At 41.1% G+C, this 27,069-nt stretch overlaps 5 protein-coding genes across 7 annotated transcripts in view; 2 read left to right on the top strand and 3 right to left on the bottom strand.

The window, feature by feature from the left end:
• Nucleotides 1–123: 123 nt before the first annotated feature.
• Nucleotides 124–18,757, bottom strand: LOC134185463 (dihydropyrimidine dehydrogenase [NADP(+)]-like). 2 transcript variants are annotated; one of them, XM_062653249.1, is made up of 23 exons: nt 18,707–18,757; nt 18,525–18,635; nt 18,347–18,429; nt 17,131–17,218; nt 16,562–16,723; nt 12,942–13,025; nt 12,641–12,753; nt 12,483–12,564; nt 12,333–12,420; nt 11,145–11,425; nt 10,919–11,029; nt 10,451–10,550; nt 9,977–10,139; nt 9,523–9,544; nt 9,247–9,462; nt 8,343–8,507; nt 7,450–7,518; nt 7,301–7,384; nt 6,034–6,154; nt 4,594–4,856; nt 2,626–2,805; nt 1,303–1,446; nt 124–442 (listed from the first exon to the last, which is right to left on the bottom strand). In XM_062653249.1, the coding sequence occupies exons 1-23, from the start codon at nt 18,746–18,748 to the stop codon at nt 131–133; spliced, it is 3,084 nt and encodes a 1,027-aa protein (XP_062509233.1). In that variant the 5' UTR covers nt 18,749–18,757; the 3' UTR covers nt 124–130. The 2 variants fall into 2 exon arrangements, with proteins under 2 accessions (XP_062509233.1, XP_062509234.1); XM_062653250.1 differs by lacking the exons at nt 18,347–18,429; nt 18,525–18,635; nt 18,707–18,757 and having other exon boundaries at nt 16,552–16,723.
• A 114-nt stretch (nt 18,758–18,871) lies between these two features.
• On the top strand, nt 18,872–21,392 carry LOC134185525 (ras-related protein Rab-3A-like). Its single transcript, XM_062653330.1, has 2 exons — nt 18,872–19,199; nt 20,876–21,392. Exons 1-2 carry the CDS (start codon nt 18,889–18,891, stop codon nt 21,195–21,197), a joined length of 633 nt encoding a protein of 210 aa, XP_062509314.1. The 5' UTR covers nt 18,872–18,888; the 3' UTR covers nt 21,198–21,392.
• Nucleotides 21,393–22,287: 895 nt separating this feature from the next.
• LOC134185643 (fatty-acid amide hydrolase 2-A-like) lies at nt 22,288–24,262 on the top strand. The gene has a single exon (XM_062653479.1). It carries the CDS (start codon nt 22,419–22,421, stop codon nt 24,144–24,146), a length of 1,728 nt encoding a protein of 575 aa, XP_062509463.1. The 5' UTR covers nt 22,288–22,418; the 3' UTR covers nt 24,147–24,262.
• On the bottom strand, nt 24,148–25,456 carry LOC134185644 (methionine aminopeptidase 1-like). The gene has a single exon (XM_062653480.1). The coding sequence runs from the start codon at nt 25,454–25,456 to the stop codon at nt 24,326–24,328; it is 1,131 nt and encodes a 376-aa protein (XP_062509464.1). The 3' UTR covers nt 24,148–24,325.
• Nucleotides 25,457–26,073: 617 nt separating this feature from the next.
• Nucleotides 26,074–27,069, bottom strand: part of LOC134185527 (polypyrimidine tract-binding protein 3-like) — an 11,001-nt gene continuing 10,005 nt past the window's right edge. For both annotated transcript variants that reach the window (XM_062653333.1, XM_062653334.1), the window contains exons 23-25: nt 26,508–26,528; nt 26,377–26,443; nt 26,074–26,316 (exon numbers count right to left, since the gene is read on the bottom strand). In XM_062653333.1, coding sequence (XP_062509317.1) covers nt 26,233–26,316; nt 26,377–26,443; nt 26,508–26,528 — 172 coding nt within the window. In that variant the 3' untranslated portion in view covers nt 26,074–26,232. The remainder of the gene's footprint in view (nt 26,317–26,376; nt 26,444–26,507; nt 26,529–27,069) is intronic.

Raw genomic sequence — 27,069 nt, 5'->3', positions numbered from 1 at the left:
TGAGGTACAAAGTACAAAAATCAAAACAAACCGCACAGTCTGTGCAATAACAAATTTGCATATTAAAATCAAACAGCACACACATTACTTCCTGTTGTCTCCCGTCTCGGCTTGCAACACACACACACACTTAAGAGACAGACTGTACAGCAAGAGGGACTCCTCGACGTGGCTCATAAGGAGTGGTGCGAGGTACCATTGTAATGCAGTCAATGATGGGACAGACGCTGACACAGAGGGTGCAGCCCGTGCAGTCATCGGTCACGTGAGGCAGGTGAGTCTGTGGGTCAAATGTGATGGCTTGGTAGCCAGAGTCGTTGCATGTCATGTAGCACTTGCCACAATTGATGCACATTTCCTCATCGATAATTGCGACTGCTTGCTGTTTGTTGTCCAAGCTGTTGTAGTCAGTGATGCGAGAAAGGGCGAGACCGACCATATCCTAGTGCAATACACAAACATGTTGGGATGTTTGAAAAGAATGAGACAAGAGATGGGTAATCTGAGTGATGGATAAATCACAAATCATAAAACACACATAAAACGTAAACAAAAATAGGTAAAAGAGACAAGCATATATATACACAGAAAGACAAACAAGAAACAAACAAACAGACAAAAACAGACAAACAAACAAACAAATAGACAAACAAACAAACAGACAAAAACAGACAAACAAACAGATAGACAGGCAAACAAACAGACACACAAACAGACAAACAAACAAACAAACAGACAAAAACAGACAAACAAACAAACAAACAGACAAAACAGACAAATAAACAAACAAACAGACAAAAACAGACAAACAAACAAACAAACAGATAGACAGGCAAACAAACAGACACACAGACAGACAGACAAACAGACAAACAAACAAACAGACAGACAAACAAACAGATAGACAAAAACAGACAAACAAACAGACAGACAAAAACAGACACTCAAACAAACAGATAGACGAACAAACAAACAGATAGACAGGCAAACAAACAGACACACAGACAGACAGACAAACAGACAAACAAACAGCCAAACAAACAGACAAACAAACAAACACATACAATCAGATAGACAGACAAACAGACAAACAGACAAACAGACAAACAAACAGACAGATTAACAAACAAACAAACAAACACACAAGCAAACACACACACAAACAAACAAACAGACAAACAAATAAACAAACAGACAAGCAAACAGACAAACAAACAGACAAACAAACAAACAGACAAACAAACAAAACCAAACAGACAAACAACTGATGAGATGATAAACATTAGCAAAAAGTTTTCTTACCTGCACAGACGGAACAGGCTTCTTTGGTGTGATTGCTGGTCTGTGAACTTCCGGTTTGAATTGTTCTAGAGGAGGAACTTGTTCTTTATGTTGACGTATGATCCTCTTCCGTTCCTCCACGTATGGACCAAACGATGGAAGATGCTAAATGAGAGGAAGACAGACAGTGTACAGTGATGCACAATTTTACAATAGAGTCAAAGGACAAATGAAGAAATATGGCACTAGTGACTAACAGAGAGACAAACATACGTATTAACAGAGACTGACAGTCAGGTACAACAAGTAGACAAACAGTACTGAACACAAACCAAATAATTAAATTAATTAATTAATAATAATAAATAATAGAATAATAAATAATGTCTTGTCGTGCTCAACCAGATCAGTCTGGTTTGTAAAGTCTATTACAAGTACCGGAAGCAAACCCTGCTTCAGAAGTACTTAGACCATCACGGTTGTCTAGAAAGAAGACATGACTTTACGAAGGATCCGAGTAGATCCCAGAATAAATAAAAAATAATAAATAATAACTAAATAAAATTAATATTAAATAAATAATAATAAAAATATAAATAAATAGTAATAAATAAAAATAATAAAAATAAAAATAATAAATAAATAATAAATAATAAATAAATAATAATAAATCTAAGGCTTAGTGGTTAGCGACAATGGCTACCACTCCATGGTTTGGGGGTTCAAACCCCAGTGACGACAGTAAATTATGAAACTTGTCTGTCTTTCTTTCTCATGTTTCTCTAGCTTTATCCATGAGACTATGACTCGTTTCAGTCGTTGGGGAGTTTCTGTGGTCTGGCAAACAATCTGTTGATGATGACGTTCAGCGCTTTCCTGGTGGTCATTGATATCCACTAGGCATGATGTTCACGAGTTCGCAGTCACCGTAATGCCTGCAATCTATATCGAATTGACTAGTCATTGATCGCTGTGTGGACTACACAGAAACATGTACCATGCTGTGCTCACCTGCCGGGTTGGTGGGGCGCCCAGAGGGGGTAAAGACTCCACTTGCCCATTATGGAGGGGCATAACAACACAATAAATGCACACAGCATATCTCAGCAAGCTCACCTCAAAATGACAAAGCACCAACTCTTGAAAAAAATAAAAAAAATAAAAAATGAAAATAAAAAAATGAAAATTAAAAATAAAAAAAATAAAAAATAAAAATAAAAACGCCCACATCATACAATTACATAACTGAAAAACAGTTAACCACATGTTTGCTCAAACAAACGTTGACATGTTCTTGCATGCTTCTAATGCATTCAAACAGCTAAAACAATTTTAGTGACTTACTTTGCCAACCAAGTCTGACAGCTTGGGAACCGGCTTGCCTTGTTGGTGTCTCACTGTTGGGCAGGATTGACCGTCCCAATGTTGTAGCTCGTCGAGTGATTGAAGATAGAGGAGAGTCTTAAGGCTTGTGATGTAGTCATCAACGATTGTGAAATCCTGATTGTGTATAGCACTGCAAACCTGTAAGATGATGATACAGTTGTGATGATAAATCAACATCAACACTAGTCTACCATACAGTGACTATCAGTGAAAGGCACCACAGCTAAACAGTGAGTTATCGACCCATGGGTTGAGTTACACAAGTCACATTAACGGAAACAAAGTCGTAGTGAATAAGCATCTCTAATACAGTCAATGCATGTTCTTGACTCGACGGATAATCGTTGACAAAACTTTAGCATTACATGATTGCAGAGCAACTGATAAGCATCGCCTCCAATAATTCTTGAACTGGCCTCCATTTTTCTTACCAAATCGTCGCCCGATTTCTCATACAGTTGATGGAGATACTTGTGAGCTTCCTGACCCCAACGCCCAAAGTGCTCTAGAACTAAGGGATTGGTTTTTGTCCGTCCTCCTGCTGCTAGTATCTCGTCTTCAGGCCCTTATGGAAACATTCTAAAATGGTCCGGCCTAATGCGCGCTAAGAGGGTGTGGTTCCAAGATCCAAGAGATCTAGAAGCATACTAACTGGTATCTAATACAAAGGGTTCTTGAATACCAATAATTGCTGTAGTACGTGGCTACACAATGACCTCAGTGCTCTCCATGGGCAGCGTAAATAGCAATTAAGTCAAAAATACTATAATTTACTTTCGTTTCAACTATAAATATATTAGCTATTTAATCACTTATATTTTCAATCAGAAGTTTCAGGCAATTGTCGACTGTCCAAAGTACAATTTTTGAAAGATATTCCGACCAAAACTGAAGTGACCAGACTGCATGGCTTCTACGACTCTGAATTAGGCCAGTAAACGTTCACCCTAAAAAGTGGTCTGACCATGAGCCGAACAGGCTTCTGCGACCCTGGTCATTAGACTTTTGCTCTTTCAATTCTTCTCTGGCTTGTGCTGCAAGCCCATCTTGCTCTGCTGCTCTTTCAATTACATCTTGATTCCAAGGGTAAGCCAGTGAAATATCAAGATCATACCAAAACTGAAATGTCTGGTCGGTAGTTGCTGTTAGCATAACAATCTCTTAATAACTCAACATGATGAGGGATTGAAAGGGTTGTTAAACAATCAGTCCAGACACTAGTGATGGCGTTGTGTGACCAAACAGGGCCCCTGTTTTGCAAGTAAGAAGGCTATTGTCCGCATTCGCATTGCCTTAAATGATCCGTTCGACAGTTGCATACTACAATGTAACATCCCAACCTCAAGTGTTGTGCCAAACAGTAATCACCAGAACTAAGTGCAAACTTGGTGGAAGTGGGAATAGCATCCAGCCATGCCCCTGCACCCCTCCTTTGCAGAGATCTCAGACAAGCCTTATCTCCTGTGGACTCCAATCCTTGTAGAAATGTTGAGAGTGTATGCTTGGTACGGTCCAAGTTTAGTTTGCGTTGGAGATTTTTAGTGTCATGAAGGATGTCTGCTAAGGAATGGCTGTCTGTCTGCCTGTCTGTCTGTCTGTCTGTCTTGTCTGCCTGCCTGTCTGTCTGTCTGTCTGTCTTGTCTGTCTTGTCTGTCTGTCTGTCTGTCTTGTCTGTCTGTCTGTCTTGTCTGTCTGTCTGTCTTGTCTGCCTGTCTGTCTTGCCTGTCTGTCTTGTCTGTCTGTCTGTCTGTCTGTCTTGTCTGTCTGTCTTGTCTGTCTGTCTTGTCTGTCTGTCTTGTCTGTCTGTCTGTCTGTCTGTCCATCACTCTGTCTACCCATCTACCCATCTGTTAGTCTCACTGTCTATCTATTCACCCATCCATCTGCCCATTCATTTCTCTATCCATCCACCAGCCCAACCCTCACCTGCACAACAGGAGCTCCACAATGAATAAACTGCAAAGCCACATCGCCAGCATCAACACCTCCCGCTGCCATGACAGGAAATCCAGGAAGAGCATTGCCAATCGCAGACACAGCACGCAATGCAATCGGCCGAATCACGTTACCAGAAACACCACCATACGTCGTTCTCTGATCCTTCCCAATATTCGGCCAAGCCACACCTTTCGTGTTCACTCCCATCAGACCAGACACAGTGTTTGTAGCTGTAACGCCGGTGGCACCGCCTGCATGATAATAAATATCAATTTTTGTATTTAATTAATTAATTAAATAAATTATAATTAAAGTAAAATATAAATGAAGTCTCTAGACTCTCTCTCCCATCTGGGTGGAGGGGGCGAGCTAGACTAATGTGCGAGATGGTGACATTCGTGGTAAGGACTGAGTTGTCTATTGTGAATTGTAACTCTGGCATGACACCTTGTCAATAATTGTATACACAGATACATATATGACTAAATAGACAGACAGACAAACACACAACAGATGGACAAACACATAGACAGACAGACAAACACATAAACAGATAGACAAACACACAAACAGATGGACAAAACACAAACAGACGGACAAACATGCAAACAGACAAACAAACACACAAACAGACAGACAAACACACAAACAGACAGACAAACACACAAACAAACGGACAAACATACAACCAAATGGACAAACACATAGACAGACAGACAAATACACAAACAGACAAACAAACACACAAACAAACAAATGGACAAACACATAGACAGACAGACAAACACACAAACAGACAGACAAACACACAAACAAACGGACAAACATACAACCAAATGGACAAACACATAGACAGACAGACAAATACACAAACAGACAAACAAACACACAAACAAACAAATGGACAAACACATAGACAGAAAGACAAACACACAAACAGACAGACAAACACACAAACAGACAGACAAACACACAAACAAACAGACAAACATACAACCAAATGGACAAACACATAGACAGACAGACAAATACACAAACAGACAAACAAACACACAAACAAACAAATGGACAAACACATAGACAGACAGACAAACACACAAACAGACAGATAAACACACACACAGATGGACAAATACACAAACAGACATACAAACATACAAACAAATGGACAAACACATAGGCAGACAAACAAACACACAAACAGACAGATAAACACACAAACAAACAGACAACACACAAACAGATGGACAAACACATAAACAGATAGACAAACACACAAACAGATGAAAACCTACAAACAAGTGCTAACACAAACAGTTACAATAGAGACGAGTATGGCTATAGTTTTAGTAACTTAACCATCCATAAAATTTTCTTTGTACAGTAAGAACAAGAACAAAGGTTTGCTGACAAAATCGTTATGCTCACCTTCTTTGGCTGCCTTTGCAATGCCAACAATGCTTGTTATATTTGGTGTCATTTTAGCAAAGAATGGAATGCTGACTGCTGCTCGAACCCAACGGCAGATGTTCCTCACGAGGTCTTCATCCTAGAAACCAGTAAATTGAGTTATAAATGATAGGCACACAAAAAGACACAAAGACAGACACACAAACAGACACAAAGACAGACACACAAACAGACACAAGAACAGACACACAAACAGACACAAAAACAGACACACAAACCGACACAAGGACAGACACACAAACAGACACAAGGACAGACACACAGATATACACAAAGACGGACAGACAAACATACACAAGGACAGACACACAAACATAACACACACACACACAAACAGACAGACAAACAAGACAGACAAACAAGACACACAAGGACAGACAGACAAACAGACACACAAACAGACACAAGGACAGACACACAAACATACACAAGAACAGACACACAAACAGGCAAGAACAAGCATAAACAAATGCAAGGACAAACACAAGGACAGACACACAAACACACACAAGGACAAACACACAAACACATACATACACACAAACACACACAAGGACAGACACACAAGTGGAAATAAAGAGCGAGACACAAACAAACACAAGGATAGCTCGACACTCAAATAGACACAAAGACAGACAGACAAACAGACACAAGGACATACACATAAACAGACACAAAGACAGACAGACAAACAGACACAAGAACAGACACAAGGACATACACACAGACATAAACAAGGACAGACACACAAACAGACACACAAACATACACAAGGACATATACACAAACATACACAAGGACAGACACACAAACATACACACAAACAGACACAAGAACAAACACACAAAACATACACAAGAACAAACACACAAACATACACAAGGACATACACACAAACAGACACAAGGACAGACACACAAACAAACACACAAACAAACACAAGGACAGACACACAAACAGACACAAGGACAGACACACAAACAGACACAAAGACACACACAAACAGACACAAGAGAAGACGAAAGGACAGGCACACAAACAAACAGATACAAGGACAGACACACAAGCACACAATTACAAACACATAAACAGACACACGAACAAACAAACACACAGACAAATTCCAACACCAAAATATTTAGCACCAAATAAATGTACAACAACAGGTCATCTCAACAAATGATCAACAATTCAAGAGCAACATCAATCACATCAGACATCCCACCTGTCCACAAGCAAGACCCATTCCTCTCTCTCCCATTCCATGAGGACACGACAAGTTCAATTCCAACGCATCGGCACCCGCTTTCTGTACAGAAAACACAAATTTGCACACGTAATCAACACTCTAGCCAAACGTCTCATATAACCAACCTCCGACATCTGAGCCAATTCAATCCAATCTTCCTTGCTGTAGCCACACATGATACTCGCAATCACAATCTGCAACAGCAAGTTGAACAATAAACAGGCCACACACTAACAAGCAAATAGATGGACATATGGGTATAGATAAATAGTTGTATGGACAGACAGATAGACAGATAGATGAATAGATAACGAGTGAGTAGATGGACAGACAGATGGACAGACAGATAGACAAACAAATAAACGAGTGGGTAGATAGACAGACAGATAAACAGGCAGATAAATAGATAAACGAGTGAATAGATAGATAGACAGATAGACAGACAGGTAAATAAATAAATGAGTGGATAAATGGACAAACAAATAAACAGACAGACAAACAGATAAATGAGTGGGTAGATAGACAAACAGATAAACAGACAGATAAATAGATAAACGAGTGGGTAGATAGATAGACAGATAGACAGACAGGTAAACAAATAAACGAGTGGGTAGATAGACAGACAAATAGACAGACAGGTAAATAGATAAACGAGTGAGGAGATGGACAGACAGATAGACAGACAGATAAACAGATAAACAAGTGAGTAGATGAACAGACAAATAAACAGACAAATAAATAGATAAACGAGTGGGTAGATGGACAGACAGATCATGAACAAAACATAAGCAAATCAGTAATGGACACACAAATACTAGACAAGAAACAATAGTTTCACACACACACACACACACACACACACACACACACACACACACACACACACACACACACACACACACACACACAACAACACACACACTCAATGATATTAAGTAAGTGAGGTATTTGCTCAGTCACGTGACTATTACAAAGTCCCATTTTCCAATGACTCACACCTGACACTATTGTTTGTTACCTTTGTTGGAAAGTCTTTCTTCAGTTCGGTGACAGACTGGCACCAGTATGCACACGTCTTCTCACTGATCAGCTCAATGTTGAGAAATGCACTCTGCCCTGGTCCGTACACATGACCGCTAGTCGTACCACGAACAATACGAGGAGACACATTAGTGACCATATCCTACATAGATATCAATGATTTGAATAAAACGAATAAAAATTTTTTAAACCAAATTATTATAAAAATTAAAATACGTCCAAAGTGCTCGTGTGTTGTTTCTTAGCACGCCCACGCAAACAAATTTCTTTAATTAAAATTAATTTCAAGTTCATTTCTAATTGAGAGTGACAGGATTCTTGTTTCCTTGCAGTCTCTAGTATGCACATAATCATTATACAGCCAAGCAAACACTCAACACACATACTTTCGCTGTAACAAGTCACAATTATCTAAAATTTTAGTTTACGATTTTATGTAGTTGATATTAATTAAGAATTACTTTTTAGTTAATATTAAATTAAATTAAATTAAATATTTTATTATACAATTAGTTAATATTAAGTTACATATTTAGTTGCTATTAACTAAATTAAATTTTCAATTAATATTAAATTAATTAAAATATTTTACTAACGTACAAACAATTAGTTGATATTAATATTAAACTAATAAAAATACTTTAACACACAAACAATTAGTTAATATTAAGTTACATAATTAATTGATATTAACTAAGTTACATTTTTAGTTAACATTAAACTAATAAAAATATTTTATTAACACACAAACAATTAGTTAATATTAAATTACGTATTTAGTTGATATTAACTATATATTCAATGGTTGCCTACACTTCACTACTGATGATCACCCAAGCATGACACCTTGATGCAATTAGTTTCACCATTCGATCTCTCACCTTGTCTAGAGCGTATGTCTTTGTCACTGCAAATGACCATCCTGCTTCAAATGCTCGTCGAATCATCGCCGCCGAAGTAGTGGGCGTGGCACTTGCCAAACCAAATGGATTTTCAAACTTCATGCCGGCCATTTCCACGCTGATATCAATGCTGTCAATTGGAGTGAAGAACTTGGGTAGACATGGTTCCTTTGGAACGAATAATCCTTCGAGGGACTAGAGGGAATGAATGCCAGTTAAGTGATTTATTGGTTGTTGGTTGGTGGTTGGTCTAACCTGGAGATACTTGTGCATGAACCTGCAACAAGAAATACAACCACATACAGAAAGAAATTGATTATAAATTATTGATTTTAATTTTAATTATAATAATTAATTATTATTAGTAATAATAAATAATTTATTGTTATCAGTGTTAATTAATAATTAATTCTTATTATTATTTAGTATAATTAATTTATATTATATGTAATTGATTGGTTCTTAGTAATACTATTAACTGTGTTAATTCTAATGATTTAGTCATAATAATCCATTGATTTCAATCAGAATATTATGCTGCTATAATAATTATTTATTATGTCCGCCTGTCAACAGTCTGTCATGCTGTGTGTGTGTGTGTGTGTGTGTGTGTGTGTGTGTGTGTGTGTGTGTGTGTGTGTGTGTGTGTGTGTGTGTGTATGTGTGCGCGCACGCCACACCATCAACTAAATATAATATTCCAACATACCAAGCTGCTTGCTTCCCATCATTGACAGCCTCCACAGTCGTATGTGTCACACCATCTAAATCCCCACCACAGAAAATCCACTTCTCACTCGTCTGCATCGTCACCGGATCAACATCCGGTATTCCCCAACTATTCATCTTCACTGGAGCCATAGCCTCAGCAACTAACAATAAATAATTAAATAAATAATAAAATAAAATTTATTTATTTATTTGAAAAATATGTAAAAAATTAACAAATAATAATAAATAAATAATAAATAAATAACTATAAATTAAATAAATAAATAATAAAATAAATAAATAAATAAATAAAATAAATAATAAAAAATAAAAAAAATAAAAAAAAATAGAAAATAAATAATATCTAAATAATTAAATAAATAATTAAATATTTTTTTTAAAAATATATAAAAATTATTGCAATAGAAAGGATAGAAACTTGTGGGAGGCATAGAAGAAAACTGTTGCTAACCTGTTGTCTGTCCTAATTCAGATCCGAAGGCTGATATGATGTAACTGCATTTTAGTCTTACAGTTTGGTCTTCGTCTTCAACCCAAGATCCATCATCAGTCTGCATGTGACACACAAAGACAAACACTGATGTTAATGTAATAGATTTCATATGCATGCAGGAAAAGTATGCTGCCTCTATCTCTGTCTGTCTGTCTGTCTGTCTATCTGTCTGTCAGCCAGTGTGTGTGTGTGTGTGTGTGTGTGTGTGTGTGTGTGTGTGTGTGTGTGTGTGTGTGTGTGTGTGTGTGTGTGTGTGTGTGTGTGTGTGTGTGTGTGTGTGTGTGTGTGTGTGTGTGTATTGTCTGTCTGTCTGTCCGTCTGTGCCAACCCGTGTGTATGTGTCTGTCTCTCTGTCTGTCAGTCTCTCTGTCTGTCCATCTGTCTGTCTCTCCATCTGTCCATCTCTCTGCTTATCTAAATTCCCACCTGTTCTGTGCGAACCAGCTCAATACCAACTATCCTATCTCCCTTCACAATCACCGTCTTCGGACACACAAACGGCATAAACTCACACTTCTCATCCACAGCAACCTGCATCTAAACACAAACAGCAAACACACAAATAAACCACCAAACACCAACCCAAAAATACGACAATTCAAAACCCTTACGCACATCCCATCACTCAAAACAAACCAACACACTTCCCTACCTCCTCAGGCACAGCCCTGATGTTCGTGAATCCTTTCCTGAACACAACGTACACTCGTTTTGCACCACAACGTAGAGCCGATGTGGCACAGTCGAATGCAGTATCGCCACACCCAAGCACGACGACGTTGCCAGACAGAGAAGGTAGAGATGCCGAGCTGCATGCACACATACCCGGTTTACTGGCACGAGAAACAAGAGGGAGATAATCCTTGGATGTGTAGTAGCCGTGGGACGTGTTGAGGCCGTCAAAAGCGGGTGAATGCTTTGGTTGTGGTAAACCTGGAGAGAAACAAAATGGCGGTTGCTGGACGGTTGGCAGGGAGCATGTGGATGAGGTGTGTTTTGATTGGTATGGTACACCCAGATGGTGAAATGTTATTGGTTGCTGCTGTTTGGTTGGCATTTTGGTTCTCGTTTGTTTTTGTTGTTTTTGTTGTTTCTCTTGGTCTGTTTATGATCGTTTACTCTGTCTGTGTGTCTGTCCTATCTGTCTGTTTGTCTGTCTGTCTGTGAGTCTGTCTGTCTGTCCCACCTGTCTGTCTGTCCCATCTGTCTGTCTGTCCCATCTGTCTGTCTGTCCCATCTGTCTGTCTGTCCCATCTGTCTGTCTGTCCCATCTGTCTGTTTGTCTGGCTGTCTCTCTGTCTGTTTGTCTGTGTGTCTGTCTGTCTGTGAGTCTGTTTGTCTGTCTGTCTGTCCTATCTGTCTGTTTGTCTGTCTGTCTCTCTGTCTATCTGTGTGTCTGTCTGTCTGTGTGTCTGTCCATCTGTCTGTCTGTCTGTCTGTGTGTCTGTCCTATCTGTGTGTCTGTCTGTTTGTCTGTGTGTGCACACGTGTGTGTGTGTGTGTGTGTGTGTGCGTGTGTGTGTGTGTGTGTGTGTGTGTGTGTGTGTGTGTGTGTGTGTGTGTGTGTGTCTATCTGTCTGTCTGTTCATGTGTCCGTCCACCAGTCCATATGCATGACATGTCTGTCTGTCAACAAAAATAACACAAAAACTAAAAACCATCACTCCCTCTGACTGTCTTCCCATCTACAAACAAACACACTACTCCACCTCTCCAATGCCTTCCTGCATTCTCATCTATCTAACTACAATAATCTACTATGCACCACTCCGTCTGATCACCCACCCACCCATCTCCTCCCTATAGTTCACCTCATGTCCACATACACTCTCCATCTTACCTATACCAAGAAATACAGCCTCATAGCCTTGCTCCTTCATTGCCTTGCATGTCAATCCGTCATCTCCCAGCCCTTGGCCAAGCTCAATCTGCCAGCATCATTAAACACTGTCACTACAACTGAGGCCACCGTAGCAAACAAATCACATACCTTAACTCCAAGGTCCTTCATCAATTCGATTTCAAATGAGACAACGTCGTATGGCAACCGAAACTGTGGGATCTCCGACGAGCTGGACAAACACACGTACACACAAAATTGGGTAAGAAAACATACATGTGATGATAGTCATTAATATTAATATTAACCTTAATCCTCCGATGTAGTCGTATTTTTCAAAGATGGTCAAGTTTGTGTAACCAAGACGAGCCAGGAATGTAGCACAGCTGATGGACGCCGGTCCACAGCCAAAGAGAGCGACCTAGAAGATCAACTGCTGGTTTATCATATCAAACGCAGTAGGAAGGTGGAATGGTGTGAATGACTGGCTGTGTGTATGTGTGTGTGTGTGTGTGTGTGTGTGTGTGTGTGTGTGTGTGTGTGTGTGTGTGTGTGTGCGCGCGCACGCGCAAGAGTGTCACTGTGTGTGAATGTGATATAGATTGTTACTTTCGCTCGATAGCTGTCTGGTAGGTCGGCGATGCTTGGTAAATGTGGATCACGCACTTGCGGAATTCTCATGTTTTTAAACACCTGCAAGGTCAACAGTCACTGTTATTAACACAAAATCAAGTGCGTGTGTGTGTGTGTGTGTGTGTGTGTGTGTGTGTGTGTGTGTGTGTGTGTGTGTGTGTAGCATCTCTCTGTCTACTCACCTGTCTCTCTGTCTGTCCATCTGTCTGTCCATCCATCCATCTGTTTATCCATATGTCTGTCTGTCCGTCTGTCTGTCCATCCATCCATCTGTCTATCTGTCTATCCATATGTCTGTCTGACAGTCAGTCCATCTGTCTATCTGTCCGTCTGTCTGTCTATCCATCTGTCTGTCTGTCTTTCTCAATGTCTGGTCTGTCTGTCTGTCTGTCTGTTTGTCTGTCTGCCTGTCCGTCTGCCTGTCTTTCATATATTTTTATACATCAAAGCTAATACAGGTGAAACTAAAGTAACAGCTAATGAACAACAAGTGTCACAACTACAATTACAATTACACAAATAACAATTAGCATTAAAAAGCTCCCCTAGTTTACTGAATTGAAAGTTGAACAACATCTAAACTCTGGCCAGCTTTCTGTCCATATGTTACTCTGATCATCTTTCTAGCCAACACTGAGGCATTGCAACGCTGAAGTTGTACTGACAAACGTCTTCTCCAATGTGTCTTAAAATCTGAGGAATTGTTTCTTCCTTCTTCATCTCTATATAGTTTGGAAAGTTTATTGAGGAATGTTGATGCTTCTTCTCCCCACCCACCAAAGTGCTCGAAAACTAGTGGAATAAGGGTAGGAGTGTACCCTCCAGGCAACTGCTCTTTAGAATATTTGCTATGTTTGATGTCTTCTCTCCTTCTTGCTGCAGCTCCATCCATAGTTGCTGCCCTTTGCAGAATGTCCTGGCTCCAGGGGTGAGCAAGGGCCACATCAAGCTCAACATTTCCCCCACATGTTGAGTCAAACACAACAATGTCTGCTCTATTGTTGGATGTGGTATATCTATCTTTTGGTTCAATTTGATGTTGGAATTGTAGACTGCTCAGGCATTCAGACCAGCACAAAACAACAGAACTGTGAGACCAAACTGAACCTCCACCCATTTTGCATGTTAGTAAATGGTACCCTTCAACATCTAGTGACTTTCCAGATTCACGTAGTGGCCCAAGGTGGTAAAGACAAAGGTAGACGCAATCTGAGAGAAGCCGCCAAGACAAAATTGCCAGATGAAAGTGCAAACTTCTCTGAAGATGAAATGGAATCTAACCATGCTCCTGCTCCTTTACCTCTAATTGAATGCAATCGTGCTGCATCTTGGTTAGAATCAGTTTTCAATCAACTGATCTGCTTTGATTATACAAATTCTGCTGTTAGACGACGTTGCAACTTTTTTGTGTTAGGCAACAAATCCGACAACTTGGAAATATCTTTGAGATAGTGTTGTAAAGTTAGCCCAATATCACTTGCATGGTTAGATGATGTCACTAGAGAGTTGATTTGATCTTGAAGAACAGGCCTGTCTGTCTTTTTGTCTGTGTATATTATTATACAAGCACAGTCAGATAGAGATGCAGCACGATTGAGGTCCCTGCAAGGACGAGGGGCTGGTGCATGGCTGGATGTCATCCCCACTTCTTCTGCTAAAAACAAACAAATTTTTCTTTAGCGTCTTACCTGAGGTTGGGAGTGGCTCTACGTTTCACCAATTGGATTAACAGGTGTGATCGTGGTCATGATTTAGATGAATACAGATACCATCTTACAACCTGTAAATATGGAGGTGGACCTGCGTGGTCTTGCAATTCAGTCTTAAATGGGTGGAGTGAATGCCTGTCTGACCTTCACCTTCCCCATCAAAACAGAACCAAGACATCAATACATCAATACTGAACACCGTCCAGACATTACAATGTTTGTTCCAAATACTGGACAGAATTTCGATATTGATGTGTCCCTGGCTCATCCATGGAGTCAGGACATTATTGGGAGGGCTAGCAAGGAAAATGGTCATGCTGCCGCGACAAGAGAAAAAAAGAAAATGAAAAAATATTCAGAAGAGCTTGTTCCAGGAGGATATGTATCAAGATGTCTTTCTCTTCTGATAGAACATTTTGGGAGGTGGGGCACAAAGGCAGAGAATTTTTTGAAGCATTTGTCACAACAGTCAGCAAATCCAGAAGCCACAATTTTAATGCTTCCATGTTCATGTCGTATTGGAGAAAAAGATTTCTACAATTGTGCAAAGATGCAATGCCAAAGTTATCCTTAGAAAACTTTCAAAACTGTCACCTAATCATGGTGACTTAGATAGATTATTTGATTTTGACATTCAAAGTCAAGTCCATTAGTTAATGACTTTGTTGTTTGCAAAGACTGGTTTGTATTTAAAAAATCCTAGTATATGTACAAGTAGAATCTGTATGAGAATAAATTATCTGTCTGTCTGTCTGTCTGTCTGTCTGTCTGTCAATACATATATATATAAAATTTCAACACCATTACATTCAAAAATGTCCGGCGACCCTTACGGCCGCTTACTACGTAGGACGATTAAATAACTGTATGCTATAAGCAGTACAACTGTTCTTGCTATAAGCAGTACAACTGTTCTTGCTAAAAGAAAGTCTACATAATTTTCTTGAGAGCACTTGTGCGTTGCATCTCTGGAGGCTAACGGACAGGCAGCGTCTCCAGTATGTCTTGAACTCGCCACTGTTTGGGTGTCCATCGTCATCTACAGATAATAGGGACAGATGATGTAGAAATTGGTGGGCTTTCCATCCCCAGCGGCCGCAATGCTAAAAAACCAGAGGGATGCAATTGGATGCATTTCCCATAGCATCAATCTCTTTGCTGTATTTTTCTGTCTTCTGTGACTCTCTTTTGGCAGCAGCGGCTCCATCCACCTTAGAGGCTTGTAAGATGATGTCCTCATTCCACGGGTGGGCAAGAGATATGTCCAGCTCGATATCATATCCAGATTGGGCATCGAATGCTATGATATCAGGACGAGAATGGCTTCCTTCATAAGGGTTTCTGGGTTCTCTTCTGTGTGTTATGTTTAGGTCTCGTAAACAATCACACCACACATTTGCTACTGATTCGTGGAACCAGATGGGTCCGCCTCCAGTTTTACAGGTTAGAAGGTGATAGCCTTCTCTGTCATTGATCTTGCTACACTCGCATCTTTCAATTGCTGAAGACATAGGCATGCTGCAGCCCAATCTCAACTGAGTTGCTAGTCAGAAGTTAGCGAGTTTTAGTGCAAACTTGAGAGAGGTTGGGACAGCTTCAAGCCAAGATCCAGCAGCTTTGCCCTGCAACGATCTGAGTCTAGCAGCCTGTCGAAGTGAATTTGTATTTCCTAGTAGTTCCTGTCTGTCTGTCTGTTTGCCTGCCTGTCTGTCTGTCTGTCTGTCTATCTATCCATATGTCTGTCTGTCTATCTGTCTGTCTGCCTGCCTATCTGTCTGTCTGTCTGTCTGTCATCTGTCATTCAGTCTGTCTGTTGTCCATGCACAAGCATGAGTATATATGCGTGTGAACGTGCACGTGTTCATGCATTCACACACATCCATGCACCTCTGTTGCAAATTGCTGAAGTCCTCCAATGTTAATCGGACCTTCTTCTGATGCATAAAGGTTACACCCGCCTACACACAAATCACTCGTGGGACAAACCATCCCACATGTCAAACCTAGAGGATTGTCCGAGAAGATGGCTCTTGCAGCACCATAATAGTTCTACAGTAACACAACATGAATGTGACATAGACCGGAAACGTGATCAAGTTACATGATGGGAAGGAACAAACAAGGAGACAAAAACAAACCAGTAAATTAATATACAGGCAAACAAATAGACAAACAGCAAACAGACAGACAAACAACAAACAGACAGACAAACAGAGAGACATATAGACAGACAAACAGACAAACAAATAGACAGACACATACACAGACAGACAAATCGACAGACAACTAGACCAACAAACACATACACAGACAGACAAACAGACAAACAAATAGACCAACAGACAGACCAACAAACAGACAAACAGACAGACAAACAGACAAACAAACAGACCAACAGACAAACAGACACAGACATCTTGACAACCAAACAAAGCCGCCATCCTAACGTGTCATACCCTTGTTGCAATATTGCCAATAAACGATTTGATGTCCAACTGAGTCGGGCAGCTCTTCTGACACGGAGCATCAGCACACTTCAAACATCTACCACACACAAATGCAAAAACATTCACAACAACGAAGCACACAAACATCTCCAAATCAGATGACAACGATCGAAAGCCACTCGGCAATGCAGCAACAGTAACTATTGTGATGTGTCTCAAACAATAAAATTGAATATCATGGCTCTCTGTTTGTGTTCACTTTAGACTTTCTAAATCGTTAATAACACCTGTATTTAGTGTTGGGCACAGACAAACACACTGACACACACACACACACACACACACACACACACACACACACACAGGCAAACACACAAACAGATACACAAACAGACACTCAGACAGACAAAGAGAAAATACACAAACAAACACACAGACAGACAGACAGACACACGGACAGATAGACAGACAGACAGGCAGGCAGACACACTGACACACAGACAAATACACAGACAGATACACAAACAGACACAGGGTCAGACACATAGACAAACACACAGACAAACACACAAACAAACACACAGACAGATACACAAACAGACACACAGACAGACAAAGACAAATACACAAACAAACACATGGACAGACACACAGACAAATACACGGACAGACACATAGACAGATAGACAGACAGACAGGCAGACAGACACACTGACACACAGACAAACACACAAACAGATACACAAACAGACACACAAACAGACAAAGACAAACACAGACTAATTAACACACAGACAGATACACAAACAGACACACAGACAGACAAAGACAAATACACAAATAAACAAACGGACAGACACACTGACACACAAACAAACACACAGACAGACACACAAACAGACACAAGGACAGACACATAGACAAACACACAGACAGATACACAAACAGACACAGGGACAGACACATAGACAAACACACAGACAAACACACAGACAGATACACAAAACAAACAGACACACAGACAGACAGACAGACACACTGACACACAGACAACACCTCCGAAATCATTGCAATCTCGATCCCCTGTGCTATGCGAAAATTCTAGAAACGCTGTAACATAACAATACATACATGTACTGTACTTTAAATCCCCCTTAACGCGCGCTAAGGTCATACAACCCATGCAAAAATTGCAAAAAATTTATTTAGTTAACACACATATCACCTGGCTGCCTCACGAACAGCCGCCCTCTCACTCATCGTTGTGTGTTTGACGTCATCAAAATTGTTCTTCAGACTCCCGCATGTCTGTCACACAACATAATTCGAGTGGGCGTGGTCACACTTAGAGTGGGCGTGATCGACACTTTGGGTGCAATTCACGAGCTTGTTTGACCTCTCACCGAACACTCCTTTGCTTGGTTGCGTTTCCAATGCTTTCGCGCCTTTTGTGTGGCCGTCGTTGAGACGAGCGTTGCGTGGTTTGCGATTTTCGGATTCAGAGCCAAAAGATTCTGAGAAAAAACAAGACGACGCATAAAGGAAATTGAAAACACGCGTATTGATAACTAGTAAACGACAAAACCTCGATATCAGGTGGTTCTCTAGACAGCAATTTCCCTTCCATAGTAGTATGTAATTGCGCATGCGTAGTAACAAGTATTCACATACGGGAGCCGAGAGCTAATAACGTCACGTGAGAGTAACATTATTTAATGCGTGTAACATTATTTTAACGCGCGTTACAAACCGGATATCACTTTAAACATGGCCGACGATCAGGAGTTCGACTACATGTTCAAGCTGCTGATCATTGGAAACTCGGGCGTCGGCAAGACATCGTTCCTCTTCCGCTATTGCGACAGCTCGTTTACCGGAAACTACCAGACAACGGTCGGAATCGACTTCAAAGTGAAGACAGTTGTGAGGAACGATAGACTCTTCAAGCTGCAGATATGGGACACTGCAGGACAGGAGCGATATCGTACGATTACGACCGCCTACTATCGTGGCGCTATGGGCTTCGTACTGATGTATGACATCACCAAGACCGAATCGTTTGTTGCAGTTCAAGATTGGTGAGGTTGCTTGACCGGAAGTAATGTAGTTAGGCATTTCCGGAGGAAGTGTAGGGTATGTATATATGGCAGTGATGTTGTTACTATGGCAACGGAGCTAGGATTGGCTCTCGCTAACTAACCTTTGTCTTCAGGAGGCGCCAAAACTTTAATTAATTTTTTTGTACAATTTTTTTCTGTTGGACTGATACTAGCGTAGGGTGGCAGGGGTACATGTGAAGGCAATGTGATTGTAGACTCTAGATTACTTGATATTGTATACTATACAATAGTGTATATGTTATTACACTATCAAAGAATCTGGAGTCTACATTCATTTTGACTCTAGGCACTGAATGCCTTCAATGCCATGCCCACATATGGCTCTACACAGGATGACCACATGCAGTCGTGTATGTGGTGGATAGTGGAGGGGGTGTTGGTTGGATTTATGGTGCATACACGTACCTCAGCTTTTCTATGAGCTGAGTGATGGTGGCATGTGATACATGTGTACACTGATTTGCTTTGTTGCTTTGTCTCAGGCCAGACTAATTAAGTTTCTTGATGCTTGGATTCACTGGTCTAGTTCGGAGCTCTATCAAAATAAAAATAAAATTTGATGTGCGCATGTGCAATGATATGTTATGCTTGTTGTAAAATAATAAAAAAATAAATAAAAGTACAATGAAAATAAATAAAAAATTAAAATTGAAAGAATCGCCGTGGCTTAGTGGTTAGTGACAATGGCTACCACTCCATGGTTTGGGGGGTTCAAACCCCAGTGACGACAGTAAATTATGAAACTTGTCTGTCTTTCTTTCTCATGTTTCTCTAGCTTTATCCATTAGACTATGACTCGTTTCAGTCGTTGGGCAGTTTCTGTGGTCTGGCGAACGGTCTGTTGACGATGACGTTCAGTGCTTTCCTGGTGGTCATTGGTATCCACTAGGCATACTGTTCACGAGTTGCGGTCACCATAATGCCTGCAATCTATATCGAATTGGTTAGTCATTGATATTGATCGCCGTGTGGATTGCACAGAACACATGTACCCCTCTGGGGTCACCTGCCGAGTTGGTGGGCGCCCAGATGGGGTAAAGACCCCACTTGCCCATCATGGAGGAGCATAGTGACACATATCGCCATCATTTGTTCTTGTGTCTGTTTTGTTTGCACTTTTGTAGTCAGTTCAATTAGAACTGCGCATGCGCAAATGTCACGTGATCATTACTTTTTATTTGCATTTTGGTCAGTCCAGCGGTTCCAGTTTTTGTGTCCAAATAACCAAGCATAAATAATTTAGTTGGTCTGGCCTTAGTCAATGTCATATTAATATACATATATATATATATATATATATATATATATATATATATATATTAATATATATTAATATTAATATATATATATATAATATTAATATAATATAAATTAATATATATAATATATTATATATATTAATATGACATTGACTAAGGCCAGACCAACTAAATTATAATTATAATATATATATATATATATATATATATATATATATATATATATATATATATATATATATTAATATAATATTTATATATATTAATATATATTAATATTAATATATATATATAGATATATAATTTTGTCACATATGCACTAAACAACACATCTATTATTGTCTCATTTTTTTATTGATTTATTGTCATCGGCAGGTCGACGCAAGTGAAGTCATATTCATGGGACAACGCACAAGTCGTTCTCGTTGGCAACAAGTGCGACCTCGAAAAGAAACGAGCCATAACTCGAGAACAAGGCGAGCAACTAGCCAACCAACTCGGTTTCCCATTCTTTGAAACGAGCGCAAGACTTGGCGACAACGTCAGCGAAACGTTTAATAAATTAGTGGATTTGATCTGTGAGGCGATGTCAAAGAGTCTAGACAGCGGCGATCCAACTATACCGAGACAGTCAGTTGAGGGCGACATGTTGACCGAGACGCCGCCCCAGGCTGCAGAGAGTGGATGCAAATGCTGACGAGGTCATGATGTTGACGTACGTGTGTGGGTACAGAGTGACTGGTATAGTGAGATGTGATGATTAATTCTTGAATACGATTGGACGTGTATTGGTAAGGGGGGGAGAAAAATTTGATTGTTATATTGCTGCTTGTAGAGTAGTTGAGGTATGATGTTCGTAGTAGAATTGTTGATTAATTATCAGACGTAGGAACATCATGAGCAATGTATTGCTGTTGGTATTTCAGTGTTTTGAAGTGATGACAGCAATTGATTGATTTTGTCCTTAATTAATTGTCATCAATTATTATTTATAAGCGATCGTCTTTGATGAGTAATTATAACAACAACAATGAACAACAGTAAACAACAATAAACAGTAAGCAACAGTAAACAGTAAACAACAAACAAAACAGCATAAACAACAATTAACAACAGTAAACAACAACAGTAAACAATGGTAAACAACAATCAACACAGTAAGCAATAACAAACAACAGTAAATAATAATAAAGAACAATAAGCAACAGTAAAGAACAATAGACAACAGTAGACAACTGCAAACAACAGTAAACAACAATAAAGAACAATAAGCAACAGTAGACAACAGTAAACAACAATAAAAAACAGTAAAAAACAATAAACAACTGTAAACAACGGTAAACAACAATAAAAAACAGTAAAAAACAATAAACAATAAACAACAATAAACAATAAACAACTGTAAACAACAATAAACAATAGTAAACAACAATAAAAGCAATGAACTAATGACGTCATATAACATAATCAAACAAATAAATTATTTTAAAAACATATTAATAAATTAAGGGCAATGACATGTAATAAATTAATTATTTTAAACAAGCTAAAATTATGTATCATAATTAATGACGTTGTATATACAATATAACATTTTACTTGTTTAAAACAATTTATGCAATTTATCTAAATAATATATTGATTCAATAATTAATTACGTTGCATAAAATATAATTAAACCAATAAATTTATTTTAAACGAACATTAACAACGTCATAATACAAAACAAAATATTAAAATTATTTTAAACAAAAAATAATATTAATTAAATAATTCATTAAATTTTAATTTTAACAAATTTTAAAATAAAAACTAACCTCGGAGTCCCAAACCTCACGCGTACCGCGCAAAGTTGCAAGACTCCAAGGCACATCCTGTTGCCACACAACCACGTGCTGCAAACTACCACGCCCATCGGATGGCAGCATTCCTGCAGAGTCTCCGACAGTATGCACTACTGCTGCCACGCTACACCATAATGGCATGCACATGGATCCTATTCAACACAATGGCGTGGGCGTGGTGGCTCTTCAACAACCGACGCTGGGGCCCTGTCCCTCAAATAAGAGACCCCCTCCTACTCAAGTCGGCCACGCAACTAGCAAGAATGGTGAGATCAAGAGAGATGACGTCATCAGAAATCGTCAATCGATTTATTGCTCGCATCGAGGAGGTGAACCCACACATACAGGCGATCGTATACACAATGTATGATGCAGCGAGGGCGACCGCTCGGGATGTCGATCGGGTGATTGCCGAGGGACTCGCCGAGAGTGATGAATATTGTGTAGAGCGAAGGCCACTGTTGGGTGTACCGTTCACTGTGAAGGAGGCTTTTGAATTGAATGGGATGCCGAATTCGTCGGGTCTGGTCGCTCGACGGTCAGTATGTAGCAATCGGTCTGCGCCGTGTGTTCGTCATCTGATCGACGCCGGAGCCATTCCCGTGGCCGGGACGAATTGTAGTGAACTGTGTATGTGGTTTGAGACGAGTAATCGATTATATGGTCGGACGTGTAATCCGTACGACGTCAGACGGATTGTCGGTGGTAGCAGTGGCGGCGAGGCAGCGATCGTCGCCGCTGGTGGCTCGCCGTTTGGAGTTGCTGCGGATGTCGGTGGGAGTATCCGCATGCCAGCGTTTTTCAATGGAGTCTTCGGGCATAAAGCGAGTCCGGGTTTGGTGAGTAATCTCGGTCAGTGGCCAGCCGCACGAGAGAACACGGTCGGCAGGCGGTTGCTGGCGTCGGGTCCGATATGTCACCACGCCGAAGACCTTCCACTTCTTGTGCATGTGATGTCTCGTCAGTGGAAATATTGCGACGACGATGACAACCAACTGGTCAACGACGAAACCTGTTGCTATGACGACCACAAGATTTATTACAGTGGTGAAGCCGACGATCAAGCATCCGCACCTATTAATATCAACCTCACAAAGGATACCGTTTTGTCTCACTTGACGGTCGTTTCAGTGGAGGACGATTGTGGGTATTGGCTCACTTCGTCGGTTGATCCGAATCTCAAAGCAGCGCAACTGCGATTGTGCGATCACTTGGAGACGGTCGGGGCACGCGTACGACACGTCACGTTCCATCGTTTCAAGTACGCGATTCCGATGTGGCTGGAAGCAATGAAGGACATGCACGGACCGTTGTTTGCCACTCTAATGGGACACGACAAAGGAACGATCAATCCATTCTGGGAGTTCCTCAAGTGGATCCTCCAGCTATCGGACCACACTCTACCAGCAATTGGCCTCGCGTTGCTAGAAAAACTGGAGCGGATGCAGCCGAGCCGAGTGGCCGAGAAAGCGAGGCAACACTTGAAACGTCTTCGCACTGAATTGTTGGCTCTGCTTGATGATCACTCGGTGTTACTCTATCCGTCGCATCCTCTAGTTGCTCCTCGTCACAACGAGCCGTTGTTCACTCCGATGAACTACGCATACACTGCGGTCTTCAACGCGTTGGGATTTCCTGTCACACAGTGTCCTCTCGGACTGACAAAGGAGGGACTCCCGTTGGGAGTTCAAGTCGTTGCAGCACCGGCACGTGATCATCTCACGTTAGCTGTCGCACAAGAGATCGAGAGGAAGTTCGGAGGGTGGCACCCACCGGGACATGGTCTAGTTGATATCAACTAAAACATCAAATTTGTTTACGGATTGATGTTATGGTTTGCTATTATATGAAATCATTGTACTCGACAAATACGATTATAACTATTTAATATCAATGTTACCACTATCACTAAATGTACACAAAACGATCAACAAAATGGCCACATCTTAATCCACGATGCCAACACGTTGCATTACTCCAATCACGTTTGACTAAAGAAAAGTGGCTTTCCATCGTCTTCCAGTCGTTTCGTCAATACGTCGCATCCCACTTCTGTCACCAACAAAGTTTGCTCAAACTGAGCCGACCGCCTGCCGTCCTGTGTCACGGCCGTCCAATCGTCCGGCCACGTATCGTCCTTCCACGTTCCCAGATTGATCATCGGCTCGATAGTGAAACAGTGTCCTGGTCTCATCACGCCGATCGCCTTGTTCCTTGCGTAGTGCGGCACGCTCGGCGCCGTGTGGAAGAGTTCGTGGATGCCGTGCCCACAGTACGTCCGAACGACCGAGCATCCGTTTGCGTGGGCGTGTCTCTGTATGATGCCTCCAATGTCTCGATATCTCACGCCCGGCTTCACGGCCCGGATCGCCTGATCCAGACATTCGTACGCGACGTTCACAATCCGTTTTCCCTCGTCGTCGACGTTACCAACAAAATAGGTCTCGTTCAGATCGCCATGGTAACCATCATGATACACAGTGACATCAACATTGACGATATCGCCGTCTTCGAACGGTCGTAGGTCGGGAATCCCGTGGCAGATGACTTCGTTGACGGATGTACAGCACGACTTCGGGAAGTGAAAATAATTAAGAGGCGACGGATAGCACTCCCTCTCGATGCATGCCTCGTGTACAACCCGGTCGATCTCGTCCGCGGTCACGCCCACGCGTATAGCTTTTCCCGCCAAATCGAGTACCTCTCGCGCTAGACTACAAGTCCGTCTCATCCGGGAGATATCGGTTTCGTTTAGAACCCGGATCTGAGTGCTCAAACGCGCCTGCTTCTCGCTCATTGGTTGGCCATCTTTGGCGTAGTCTGGCCGCCGGATGTGATCCGGTACGTCGCGTTTGGCGGTCACAGGCCACGGTCTCAGCTTTCCTGTAAATACAAATCCCGGCCACGGATTGTAGGAGTCCTTCTGTGACGATCTGGAGGCGGAAAGTTGCGGCGTCTTGTGTAGGTCCTTGTGGTGCTTCCAGTAGCCTTTGAAGCATTCCTGCGAGCAGAAGTAGCTGTTGTTTATCTCTAGTTTGATGCACGTCGGACACTGGAGTTTCGACGGCTTTCCGCAGCCCGGAGTTTCACACACATGGCCGGCCGACGCCATTATTATACGGGAAGTTGAGAATAAATCCCGGATGCTCTGACGCTGTTATACGGGACGTTACATAACATTTATCTTTTATTTAAAATTTAGTTTCTAACGACAAAATACATTTCAAGGTGTTTTCAACTTTGTTGTGTGTGCAGATGGCTAAGATTCTAGGGGTAGCTAACGCCCTACCTACTATCACTAGCACGCTAAACAACACGTCCCGGATGTAACTTTTAAATTAAAAATTTAACAAACGAAGGTTATTAATTAAGAGCACTTACCTTAATGTTTCGTACTGCTACATTCGAGTTCTAACGGTCTTGCAATTGATATTAGTTAGTTGATCAAAACACACACACACACACACACACACACACACACACACACACACACACACACACACACACACACACACACACACACACACACACACACACATTACCCGAAATCCCATCATTAATGTGTGTGGACTGAGGTAGGTTGTGTGTAACACATGGATGTATGAAGGTTGATAAATATTGTGTGTGTGTGTGTGTGTGTGTGTGTGTGTGTGTGTGTGTGTGTGTGTGTGTGTGTGTGTGTGTGCATGCGTGCACCAACTTCAAACAAACTGACCGAAACGCTTCTCATCATCTCTCTGTAACACTTCTATGTAAACCAATTGTCAACATTCAGAAAACCTACCCACACACACAGACACACACACGTCCGACACTCTACCACACACGGGCACCCACATATGTGTGAACCACTAATCAAACTTCCATGTCAAAACGACTCCCTGTCGTTCACACCTTTGGTGTGATGGTAGGATTCTTGGCAAACGTCACCCTCAGATGGTTACCATCATTCATCTCAAAGTTATGCAAAGCCTGAAAAATTGGGCAAAAATTGAGACAAAACATAACGACGATAATATATTGATGTATTACGATGACGGCCTCCATGGCTTGCTCGAGAGAGACGAGCTCTATTAGCGCCATTTGTCGTTGGTCTCTCCTGTTATAAGTGTGGGTATGTATGTATACATGGAGGGAGAGATAAGAAATGTGTGGATGCTTACTTTGTTGTATCGTCCCTCATCCTACCAATACAAAAAGATGTTAGATGATTTGTCTGTCTGTCTGTCCATCTATCCATGTGTCCATCCGTCTGTCCCTGTGTTTGTCTACATGTCCACATGTTCATCTGTCTGTCTCTGTGTCTGTCCATCTGTCTACATGCCCAGCTGTCTGTCTCTGTCTGTCCACATTTATGTACGTATGTCTGTCTGTGTCTGTCCACATGTCCATCTGCCTGTCTCGGTGTCTGTCTATATGTTTATCTGTCTGTCTCTGTGTCTGTCTATCTATCCACGTGTCCATCCGTCTGTCCCTGTGTTTGTCTACATGTCCACATGTTCATCTGTCAGTCTCTATGTCTGTACATCTATACATGCCCAGCTGTCTGTCTCTGTCTGCCCACATTTATGTACGTACGTCTGTCTGTGTCTGTCCACGTGTCCATCTGTCTGTCTCGGTGTCTGTCTACATGTTCATCTGTCTGTCTCTGTGTCTGTCCATCTGTCTACATGCCCATCTGTCTGTCTCTGTATCTGTCCATCTGTCTACATGCCCATCTGTCTG

The sequence above is a fragment of the Corticium candelabrum genome, chromosome 10 (genome assembly GCF_963422355.1).
Source record: "Corticium candelabrum chromosome 10, ooCorCand1.1, whole genome shotgun sequence".
Classification (NCBI taxonomy): domain Eukaryota; kingdom Metazoa; phylum Porifera; class Homoscleromorpha; order Homosclerophorida; family Plakinidae; genus Corticium; species Corticium candelabrum.
This window is presented reverse-complemented; position numbering and strand designations above follow the sequence as displayed.